Raw genomic sequence first — 13012 nt, forward strand, 5'->3', positions numbered from 1 at the left:
TTCATCTCTGCCTTTCCGATAATCTGGAAAATTATTTATGAAATAAACTTTTTTGATTGGCTGCAAACAAGGTTAGTTCCGGGAGATTAGTTGCTATGTTTATTTGTAAGTCCAAAGTTTCCGGCCAAAAATATTGTGTAGTTTGAAAGTAACGCTCGGGTGAATTGTAACACACATAACCTCGAAATATACACGCACGTTGTTAGCAATATAAAAAAAAATTGATTAAAAAAAAACACAAAAAAAGTGTGCGGGGACGTCCGTTAGCATGTTCGCTATCATTTCCCAAATTTTTAAGGCAAAATATTCCTTATCCTAAGGAAAAAGCCGGGGGAGTCTAACACTGAAAAAATCGATACTATTTCCTAAGCGCTATGCAAATAAATCACATTTTGCTAAATTAAAACTTTTTTGAATTAACCTACAAAAAAGTGTATTCTAGAAAAAAAGCCGGGGGCACCTAAAACTGGTCAAATCGACAATTTTCTAAGTATCACATGCCCTTAAGTATTATCTTAAGTTCGGACTATGAATACGACCCCTAGAGTTCTAAATTTCTTGAACGTTTATAATCCGGTCACGGTCTCGTGACTGTGACCGTCATTTTTAGTAATGAGAATTTACAGAGATTTTAAGAGAATTTTATCTTCACCAATACTTTCTTCGTCTTTAAACCTTATAATATTGTACATTTATTTCCAAAAACTATGAATTGCGTTAATGAAAGTTTCATAAAAATAAAACTGGGAAAAAATTAAGTCTTCTCGAAATTCAATATCAAAATTTCTTTATAGTCGACATACTAAATTGAAACATAAAAATTAAGTAATGCAAAAATGTTAGATAAGTATTATTAGGCCTTTTGATATGTATGTATGGATTATTTTTTCATATTTGTATTTCACTTCGACAGAATATAAAACAATGGCTTTTTAAATATTTCAGTAATATTTAAATTTATACTTATATTCAATACTCTAATATTACAATGTTAGATTTGAAAAAAATCGGCTTTATTGTATTTTTAAGTAGTTTATTTTATAACAAGTTAAAATAGTCTTATGTTCTAATCAAAAGGTTTTGAAACTTTTACGAACATATGTTATTTTTGAACTTGAAGCTTTACAACTGGATCATACAAAGAAATAATGATTTCATACATGGAAGATTTTTGCATTTTAAATTCTATAACTCACTCGCATAGAATAACTAAAAATAATTGTACAAACCACAAGATTCGTTTAAAATTTACGAAATTTAAATTAGATCAAAATCCAAATTAAAAATCCCATGTAACGTCCAATAATCAAATTGATGCAAAATCCTGTTAAGCAAAACAAGAATCCAACAACCAAATTTGGACCACAACGAATAAACGAAAACCAAAAAGATTCGTTTTTCAAACGTTACGAGCGAATATTTGTAAATTCTCAGAAATTCCCGAAGAGCCTATTCATCAAAGGAATTCTCGGTCATATTCCGGTGCAACCGGACGTATTCTCGGTCACATAAACTCTTCAAAACTCTCAATAAACCGCCTATAATCAGGGTTGCAAAGTGACGCGTCACTCGAGGTTTTCTACGTAAATTACCTAAATGAAGTAATTGTCGTAGAAAACTGTAGAAAATCGGTAAATTACATGAAAAAGATGTTGGTGGTCTGTTTTTAATTTTTGAATTTCCTAGCACGTGATATAACCTCCTTCAAACCATAATTAATTTGAGAATTCTAGATATTAAAATAACAAACGTTTAAAATGACGAGAAAGAAGATTTCCACGAGGATTCCAAATATCCCATGGAAAGCCCTAAGTATTTAGAGAATGAAAGCAAAATTTAATATAGACAAAAGTGTATCTAAGTGCCTATTTTGCGATAAACTATTGACGAATAGTGGTTATAAACGCCTTCTAAGTCACAGGTATGTAAATAGTGTTGAATTATTATTAATTTTTGCAATTCTATTATATCATCATTATATTTATTATAATACTTCAATTATATTCTAATCTACACTCGAAAGAATTGTTTATCAATTAGTACATGTTCAAATTACTTCTAAGATTATAATAAATTAATGACGTGCAGATGTATGTACTTCATGTATAAAAAAATATTTTTAATCACGAAGTTAAAGACATGTGATGAGTGGGTCACGTGACCAGATTCCTATCTTACCGCCACTTTTTTTATTTCTCTACTTCTATTCACACGAAACGCCACATCAAGTTGAAAATTTGGGATACTAAACCAGAATCATTAAGGATGGTGGGTCTGGTCCTAAATTTGTATAATTATGAAAAAAGTTTATTGTTGTGAATATTTTTTTTATAATTATTAAAGTTTAGGACCAGACCCACATTTCTTAGTGCTTTTTATTTATTATCCCAAATTTTCAACTCGATGTGACTCTTAGTGTGAAAATAAGTTGGGAAATAAGAAAGGTGGCGGTAAGGTAGGAATCTGGTCACGTGACACACACGTCACATGGCCTTAATACCAATAAAAAGGTATCTTTATAACTTTTAGATGTTGGACTTCATGAGAATTTAAATTTAAATATAATTTCAATTTCGTTTTTTCCCTTTACAATATTCGCAATTGATCAATTAATTTACAATAATAAAAGTTTAATTTATAATACAATTACTCTTTCTTCATAAAACATTTATAGATCATATCATTTTACTATTAAACCCCTAATTATTGATTAGTTTTATTGCAATGATATTATAAACGTAGATGGGGTGCGGGCTTAGTTGCCCGCCATAAATATAGACGGCGCGTCCGGCGAAAAAGTCACTTCCCCTCTATACACCGCCACCCGTAGATAGCACCAACGAAGTCCCATCGATATATTTTGTTAACAGCCACTTGGAGCGCTGTAAGCAACTCTCAGTAGGCCCCTTTGAGGCGCACTAATGGTTACTTAGCTCGGACAAGAACCATTTAGATTGAAAGTAAATTGCCAATTAAAACATTTTTACATTTTTAACTTTGCAAAACATAGTTATTTTAATAAATATCACAAATATAAGTTGATGAATAATTTATATTACGGTTTTCTATATTTTCCACTAATTCTAAAATTATTCATTATAATTTTCATTGTATATATTGTCTATATATAGTTCTTTGATATTATTTATTTTTTATTTTTGTGGTCTGCAATTTCTACGGATTTTTTGAGACTATTCGTCTAATAAAGTTCTCGTATATATTTTCCAATTCCTTAATTATTAATTAATTATTTCTTAATTATTCTAACGTTTTTATAAAAATATTATTAAAATTCCAAGTGGTAGAAAAATTGTTCTTTACGTTTTTAGATTTTAAGACGGCAGTTCCAATCCAAATTACGTTTCGCATTGGCAAATAAAATTAGACGAACAGAATTTCACTGGCACATTCATAAAAAATATCATGTTCCATAAAATTTATTTTAAAATAAACTTTAAATTATTATAATTGATACAGCTTACTCGAAATATATGTATACAGTAAGGACGTTTACTACGTAGTCATAGCGAATATAATTATATAAACTATAGCATACAATGCAACCCGTTTTGCATTTGGGTAATGCAAAAAAGTACTATATAGGCGATTTTAATTCGGTTTCCAAATCTCTCGCGCTCAACATCTTGCGCCGATTGGTCAAAGGCTTCGAGACTCAGAAGACGTGCGCAAAATATACGTATAACCAAACTATGAAAAAAGGTAATGTTCCACAGGATTCACCGCGCATTTCAAATAAATAATTAGGTACGAATTAATAAAAAAAGTAACACAACATTAAAAATGTTCATAAATACATTCGGGACGTGCGTTAAGTATTTTCTTAAAAATTGGAGTTGGTTTTCACTAATGTAACAATACGTGAGTGATATTTGACGTTTTTCAAGTAGAAAATATAATATTGTGTTATTTTATATTTGTATGAATATTAAATATTTACTCAAACAAAGTTCTGAACTGCAAATCTCGTATAACAGAAAATATTTATTCCTGCCATATAAAACCTCAACTAACCTTTCCACTAAATCACGTTTTTTTTCTTTTAATGGTAGTTTTGCACATTTAGGACATCGTTTCAGCTGCTCAATACTGTGCTCTTCTACTGATTTGTGCACTAATTTTGCACCTGGAACATCATCTGCCGTGAGTTTCGCTGAATTTTTAAGCATTTTTTAGAAGATGACAGGTGCCAACAGATGCAAATAATGACCTTGGTCGCCGCACTCTTTGCACTTTTTTAACCGTTTTTTTTTAAAGAGACTTAAAAATGTTCTACCTTAAAAATTTTTGTTATTTACAAATTAATTTTTTGTTTTTGTTTTTATTAACAATATTTTCCATCCATTTCAACACAAAACTGTTCGAAAATACGGAAATGACGTAACATTTTGGTTTGTGCGCACTGCCGACGTCTAGAATAAAAAGGCCTATTAGAATGCGCCATGGCCATATAACGGAATTTTCAAGAGTTTCACCACTCCGTTTTTGAGTATACACGATATTACAAAACATTAATAAAGATTTCAAAATGTTTTAAAGGATTTTGAACATTTTATAAAGGCGTATTTATCAGATTTTAAATATTTCATAATAATTTCACAAAGATTTTTAATCTTTTAAAAGATGTAAAGGGTTTCACAGATTATGAAAAGGTTACAGTTCACCAGATTTCAAAGGTTTTAAAACATTTGGAAGATTTGAAAAGGTTTCAAAACATTTTAGAAGTTTTTTTTACTAAATATAGATTTCAAATAATTCAATGATTTCAACGAATAAAAAAGATTTCGCAAACAAAGATTTAAGGAAAATTTCCCAAAGAAACCACGTCCCGAGAATTTTTGTGAACACATTCTAATATTGTGTAACATTATTTTTAATTCGTAACTAATTATTCATTTGAAATGCGCGGTGAATCCTGGGGAACATAACTTTTTTTCAGAATTTGGTTATAAGTAGACTTTGCCCACGTCTTCTGAGTCTCGAAGTCTTTGACCAATCAGCGCAAGATCTCGAGCGCGGGAGATATGGAAACCGAATTAAAATCGCCTATAAAGTACTTTTTTGCATTACACAAATGCAAAACGGGTTGCATTGGGTGCTCAAATTATTATTTATTTTACAATTTTATCAATTTTTTTTTAATTTTTGACATCGTAAACTTCCCGAAATAATAAAATGCTGAAACCTGAAAATCCCGAATTTAAAAATTCTAGAATAATGAAATTATGGACAGTTCACAATATTATCGAATTTGAAAATTCCCAAATAATAAAACACCGGGTTGAATGCTGTCTGATGATAAAATATACAAACTAGAAAATTCCCGAAATGCAGAAATTGAGAAAATAGTTTTGTGATTTTGGGATGATTTAACGCGACTTTTATTTTTATTTTTTTAAATAATAATTTTATTTTTGCGAGCGTTTTCTGTAATGTACAAAAATACAATGAAAATTTTCAAACAACTTTTTTTGTCCAAAAATACATTTGTTCAATTATTGTTATTTTAAATTCAAACAATAATTTTTAGAAACTTTAAACATTAAAAAAGCCTTTTCTTTGGTAAAAATATTTTATTATGCTATTAAAAAAAAGTTTAACAGACTATTGCTTAATTGCTCAAATTAGGGAGTTGTTAAGTTCGGATATTGTATAATTCGGAAATTTTCTGTCAGCAATTTTCAAATTTGGTATAATTGTAAATTGTTGAGAATTTTCATATTCGGGACTTTTATATTTCGACAATCTTATAATTTCGGAATTTTTACAGTAATGTGGGAATTTGATTTTTCGGAAAAAGCGACTGAAAAATCACGAAAAATAATATTCCCGGTACTGTAAAATTCGTGAATTCAAAAGTAACCAAAAAATAAAATTCCCGAAATTATAAAAATCCCGAAATATAAAAGTCGATTTGGAAAATTCACGAAAAATAAAATAAATTAAATTCCGGACAATAAAATATTACCGAGTTAAAAAAAAAACCCAAAGGAAATGGCTGAATAATAAAATATCCGAACTAGAAAATTCCTGAATTTAAACAATTCAAAAAATTGTCGATCAAATGTTATATATAGTTCTGAAAAATTGAATTTTTTATTATTAAATAAAAATGAAAATAAATTTTGATATAAATCGTTGTTGAATTTAATCCTGCAAAGTTTGTTTCAAAAATGTTATTATGTAGGTACGAAGAAAATTTAGAAAGAACATTTTTTCTTTCAAAGCGCACGTGTTCTTAAAGTTATGTAATTTTCAAAATAAAAAGTCAGCATTTCAAAAAATTAAAAAATCATCAAAAGTATCAATTCTCTTTTAAATTATTTCAAATCTTTTAAAATTATTTTTAAATTTTTTCGGAAATTTTAAATGTCTTTTAGACTGATTCACATTTTTCCTAACATTTTTGTAAAATCCTGCACACAAAATTGTTTTAGGAGCTTTCAGATTTTTTCTAATATTGTAAATCTTTTGAAATGTTTTGAAATATTTTTAAACATTCGCTATGAGTTATGTACTTTTTCGAAATAAAAAATCATTTCAAATCTACCCAGAAATTTTTATTGTTTTCCTAATATTTCATAATTCTTGAGAAGCTCCAAATTTTGTTCTTTTCTTTGAAACATTTAGAAATCTCCAGCTTATTTGATTTTTTCTAAATTAATGCTTATTCAACTGTTCTATAAGAATCAAAATGAAATACTTTTACCTTTGAAATACAAATAAAAAAATAAAACAATTATAACTGTAACATTCCAAGTTTAAATTTGTAACTCTGAAGTTGTTATAATTCATTTTCAAATTGTTTACTATTGAAAATTGTTTTTTTTAATTTCCAAACCAAATAGATTAAAAATGGAATATTTTATACTGAAATAATACTTCAAAAAGATTTTGAAATTGAATAAAGGCGTTCATTTAAGAAGAATTAGTTCAAATTTTAACGTTAAAATCTGTCAATTATATCATTTTGAACAGATCTAGAATCACCTTGTAAAATCAATAACTGTTAAATTTTTAATACTCGAACTGCACTTCAATTTTCAAATTTACTTTCATTTCCCGATTTGTCCCGGTCGCGAGTCTAGCTCAATATTTAGAACTTTCATTTTTTTGAAATTGTAATTTTTCGGTTATAACTTACGAGACAATCATTTTATTTTTTGAAAGATTTTCTACAAATCTGGTTGATAATTTTTACATTCTCATCCAAAATGAGAAGGTATTAGTTTTTTTTTTAAATGAAAAATGACCTTTTCTTATTTCATCAAATGTCAACGTTTTGAGGCCCCTTGAGTCAGAAAAACTGGTTTTTATGAGGGGTCTGTTTGTCCGGATAACTTTCCAAAGACTGATCCGATTGGATTGAGCTTTGACACACTGTTTGAGGGACCAAAAAGAAAGCTCGAGTTCGTTAAACAGCCATTTTTTATAAAAATCCAAAAAGTTGTAACTTTTTCAAAATTTTGACACCATTTTTTTTCAAAATTTGAAAATTTTATTCACATCCATTTATGATACAAAAAATATGAACAATTTATCCTTACAACTTTTTTTCATAAAATCAAACTTACCAAATTTAAAGGATTTTCAAAATTCAAAAAACCAAACGAAAATGGACATTTGCAGCAAAAAAAGCTTGATATGGGAAAAAGTCAAGAGGCGAAAAACGCTACTTTTTCAAGGCCTCATAATTATTGTATCACATTCTCATTCATAATAGGAAGAGTTTTATGCGAAAAATGACTTTCGCGAATATCATGAAATTTCGACGTTTTGAGGCTCCTTGAGTCAGAAAAACAAGTTTTTACGTCGGTATCTGTCTGTCTCTCTGGCGCCTACATTGTTGTTGTTATTGTGGTCTGTATATTGGATAACTTTCGAAAGAATAGTCGGATTGGATTGTGCTTTGAGACACAGATTTTTACATTCACATCATTTACGATTGAGAAAGTATTAGAATTGTCAGAAATTTGACATCACACTTTTTCAACGGATCTCCACGTTTCGAGAAGCCCTGAATCCAAAAATCAGGTTTTCACGATGGCGTCTCTCTGTCAGTCCGACCGGCCGTCCATCCGCAAACACGAAAATTCTCGAAAAATGAGCAAATCAAATCCATCTTTGGCACACTTATTTTAGGTCCTAAAAGAAAGGACGAGTTCGTGAACCAGCAATTTTTGATAAAAATCCAAAAAGTGAGCGCATTTTGAAAATTTTTGAGACCACTTTTTTCTGAATTTGAAAATTCTATGTACGAATATTTATAATATTAAAAAGAACATACAATTTATCCTTATGACTTTTTTTGATAAAATGAAAATTCTTAGAGATATAGCGTTTTCAAAATTTTTTTAATCAACCGAAATATTCTTTGTAAATCAATATTTTTCACAGAAAATTACCCCGAGTGACCTTCAATTATAATTTTATAAACGTGAAAAACCCACATTTCAATGTTTTCTATGAAATACACAATCACTGAGTGACAGGACGAAATCGAAAACAATAAGAGTCAATTTATTCAGGAACAAGATTTTTGAACAAAAATGAATCAGGCGTTATTTTCTTACAAAAAAAATAATAATTTGTGGGGGGGGGGATGACAAATGACCAAAAAATACGTAAAACTTGAAGTTGTACAGTTTTAATTTGTAACTAAATAATTTGAAAGGTTTTAATCTAAAATTATCAAACACTTTCCATTAAAAAATTCAGATGACATATATAAATAACTTTAAATTTGAAATTATTCTATATACTGAAGACTACAAATTTAAAATGTCTCAACTATTAAGGCTTTAAATACTTTTGAAATTGCTGTTCTGGAGACTAAATAGCACTTATTCTTTTATTTAGAAATCACAACCAAAATTGTTTAAAAAAAGTTTTTAAAGGAGTTTTAAAAACCTTAAAAAAGGTCCGAGGTTTTAATAGTTCAATATATGTGATAGAACCTCTGTAAATTTGAAATTAGTTTATAATTTTTCAGGTTTGAGCTACAATTATTCATTTTTAGAAGTTATAAATTACAATCGTGAAAAACAAATTAAATGTTTTAATCAATTTTTATTTAAAACAAAAAACCTTTGTATACTTCAATCGAAATGCAGCTGCAAACATGTAATTTGAAATGCGTTGAATTCAAGGCATATTTTAAAAAGAAAACTGAAAGCAAAGGATCGACTTTCAAAATAAGCGAAAGAAAGTGACTCGCTAGATTGCAAATGAATATGAAAAATGGTGTATTTTCGCATTTTTAAATTTTAAATTTAAACTTTTTCGCGTTGTAACAATTTCGAATCCTAGAATGTTATTTTTGACCTAACCTATAACTTTTAACGAAAATTCTGAAAATTCAAACGATAAGGCTGTATTCTTAAATTAGTTTTCAAATTTTCTGTAGTTTACCTCTTTTACATACCTAGAAGTCAAAAAAGTCTACCCAATTTTTTCAAATTTCAATCACTTATTTTCTAAGAAAAAATCACTCCTGTTTGCCAGTAACTGAAATGAATTAGAAAAAAATCGCCAAGACCCAATAATAAAAATGGATGTACAGCGAATTAAAAAATTTTTAATTGTGATTATCTTTAACTTTGTGATATCAAAAATTTCCATACAATTTTTTTTATTAATACTGTAGGAAAAAATTAACAAGATCGAGCGCTGAAATTATAATTAGAGCAAATTTTCTGTAATTCTATGGGGACGGCTGAAATGCTGAAATATACCGAAAAATAAAGTTCCCAACTCGGTAAAACTCTCTGTCCCGAAAGATACAATTCCAAATTTAATAAAATTCCTGAAGTTTATAATATTAACGAATTTGAAAATCCCCAAATAATAAAACTCCCCAAATAAAATTGTTTCTTAATAAATATTAATTATTTATTAAAAATACGATAACAAAATATTGTTATCAAATAAATTTTGGTTTAATATTTAAAGTGTTAAAAATTATTGTTTGAATTTAAAATTAAAATGTTACAAAAATTTTACCGACAAATTAATATACAAAAATACGTGTTTTTTAATTAACATTTCGATTTTTCGGAAGAACTTTTGTGACTTAAAAAATACTATATACATTTTCAACCAAAATATCTTATCCAGAAATATATTTTGTTTTAATTATTGTTATTTTTAATTTAAACAATAATTTTTAAACAATTCAAACATAAAAAAATTGTTTCTTTGGTATAAATATTTGATTATTTCAATTACAAAAAATATTTGACAAAGAAAAGTGTTTTCAGCACTTGTTTATCTCGAAATGTCTTTCTATAATAGTTTTTTTAAAATTAAAAATATGATTTTTCGAGAATTTTTTTTTATAATTAAAAAAAGACTCTGTACCGAAAACCTGGATCAAACTTTAGATCTCAAAAAATTCATCTCTGGTGATACATTCATGTCAAACTTTTCTAAACTCAAAAAATCTTTCTACTGCTTTACCGTCATATTTTACGAAGAATGAGAAAACAACAGAAAACCAGAATTCGACTTCGTAGTACGGTGAGGGCAGCACCTCGATAGGGTAGAAAATGTCATGTCCTGTATATATAATTCCCCACACTGACGCCTAGTACGGCATCTAAGTTTAAAATATCTTTGGTTATTGACATTCTTGTAGTCATCACTGAGCTATCGAAATAGTCACAAGTTCCACATTGGCGTAATTTACATTAATTTATACAATGCAGGAAACTTCGGACGTAAATTACGTTGTAAATTGCTGTCAAAATTCACGTAAATTACCTGGAGTAAATTACGTACCCAGCCCTGCCTGTAATATAAAAGAGTATTTATTATATGTTCCCAACCCTGCTGAAGGATCTCTAAGCTGTCGATGTTGTCCGACATGGTCCGAAGTACAACGGAAACCGAAATCGTTCCAAAACATGCGAACATCGACCGGCCCCACAAGAAAAATAATAACAACTCCATGAAAAAAAAGTAAAGAACAGAAGAATTCGACGAAATTCCGTAGACTTATTTGCCTTTACTCGTGAATTTTTCAACAAATTTACGGAAATGTAAATTCGTTTTCGCATTATTGTCATGATTATTGTAATTTTCCACGTCTTTTATCTGCTTGGACAACTGATATACAAGCGTTACAATCTTCGCAAGCAAAGGCAGACCGTCGACATCGCCAACACAGAATGCTGTGGAGTAATGTACTTACCTTCAAAAGACCGAAATACCGCGATGGAAAAGCTTGCTCAACCGCCAGGGGACACTTCAGACGATGAAGTAGACATGGAAAGTAAAATTACATTCTTTCCCCCTGCATACATTCAGAGATATATCGCGGTTCAAGCAGTGTTGGAGGAAGCCCGGCACAGAGGAAAGCTACGCAAGGTACTTAATGATTTTTTTACTTACTTATTTTTATCCAATTGGGGTTATTAGAAATGTATTTCTACTGGAAATTCGGAAATAATTGGTCAATTTTGAGGTCCCACTTCCTCTGCATTTTCTCTATGCAATTTAGAAAAGGCATGCAATGTCTACTCGTACATAATTCTGGCTATTCGTACACAAATTTGCAATATCTTCATTGCTCGCAAGCATTAAAACATTTATTACTTTCAAGAATTTTGCACTTTCAGTCAATTGTTAATTAATCTTTTGGTAGGGTTGCCATTTGTCCAAAAAAGTTTAGCAGGGTACCTAGTGCGAAAAGCCCCCAAAAAAGATCACCGTGTCTATTATTCAGGAAGTATAAATAACATTGTTTCATTGTAGCACATTTAATTGTTTCCGATATTGAAAAATGAACACCATTTTGTATTACAAATACTTTTTTCAAATGTTTCACCGTTTAATAGTTACGAACCTTGAATAAACGAAGTGTATACACTGTCGGTACCGGCAATAAAAAAATTGTCGGTACCGGTAAAAAAAATTGCCGGTACCGACAATTTTTTTTACCGGTTTTTTCAGAAAGCATATTTCTAGCAAGGTTGCGGCAGATCGCGCCTATTCATGGAATTCGTGAAGTTCAGGGAATTCATGCAAATCAAGGAATTGCTGCAATTCAATGAATTCATGACATTGAAGGAATTCATGCAATTTAAGGAACGTAGTGTCTAGCCTGTCGGCGCCAGCAAGGTTGCATTTTGCCGGTTTTTTTTTCCTTTTTTTATATTTTTTTTAAAAATCGTATACTGATGCATGTTGATGGGCTGATTACAATCAAGAAATAATTTAAGGTCGCACCTCTACAACTTTTCCAACGCCACGTGGGGGCGGGAAGGCACCCCTGTGACTGATCACAGAAATAATTTAAGGTCGCACCCCTACCCCTTTTATAACGCCAAGTGGGAGCGGGAAGGCACCCCTATGACTGGTCACAGAAATAATGTAAGGTCGCGCCCCTACCCCTTTCCCAATGCCACGTAGGGGCGGGTAGGCACCCCTGTGACTGGTCACAGAAGTAATGAAAAGTCACACCTTTATCCCGTTTCCAAGGCCAAGTGGGGGCGGAAAGGCACCCCTATGACTGGTCACAGAAATAATGTAAGTTCGTGCCCCTATTCCAACGCCCCGTGGGGGCGGTAAGACACCCCTGTGACTGGTCACAGAAGTAATGGAAGGTCGCACGTCTATCCCGTTCCCAAGGCCATGTGGGGGCGGGAAGGCACCCCTGTGACTGATCACAGAAATAATGAAAGGTCGCACCTCTACCCCTTTTCTAACGCCACGTGGTGCGGGAAGGCCCCCTAGTGACTGGTTAAAGAAATAATTTAATGTCGCACCTCGACCCCTTTTCCAACGCTACGAAAGGGCGGAAAGACACCCTAATGACTGGTCAAAGAAATAATTTAAGGTCGAATCTCTATTCCTTTTCCAACGTCACGTGGGAACACGAGAGCCTGCATGAAAAAAAAGCATGGACATAAAAGAAGCTAGAGAAGTATGCCAGGACAGGAAAGTATGGCGGAAAATAGTTAATAAAAAGAGTGTCAGTAGAGTGAACGACGCC

General features: G+C 30.6%; 1 protein-coding gene across 1 annotated transcript in view; it reads left to right on the forward strand.

The window, feature by feature from the left end:
- The first annotated feature begins 10870 nt into the window (after positions 1-10870).
- The window catches only part of LOC117179734, a 17248-nt gene continuing 15106 nt past the window's right edge, over positions 10871-13012 (forward strand). The window contains exon 1 of the mRNA XM_033371789.1: positions 10871-11385. Coding sequence (XP_033227680.1) covers positions 11083-11385 — 303 coding nt within the window. The 5' untranslated portion in view covers positions 10871-11082. The remainder of the gene's footprint in view (positions 11386-13012) is intronic.

This window comes from Belonocnema kinseyi, chromosome 9 (genome assembly GCF_010883055.1).
Source record: "Belonocnema kinseyi isolate 2016_QV_RU_SX_M_011 chromosome 9, B_treatae_v1, whole genome shotgun sequence".
In the NCBI taxonomy this organism is placed as follows: Eukaryota; Metazoa; Arthropoda; class Insecta; order Hymenoptera; family Cynipidae; genus Belonocnema; species Belonocnema kinseyi.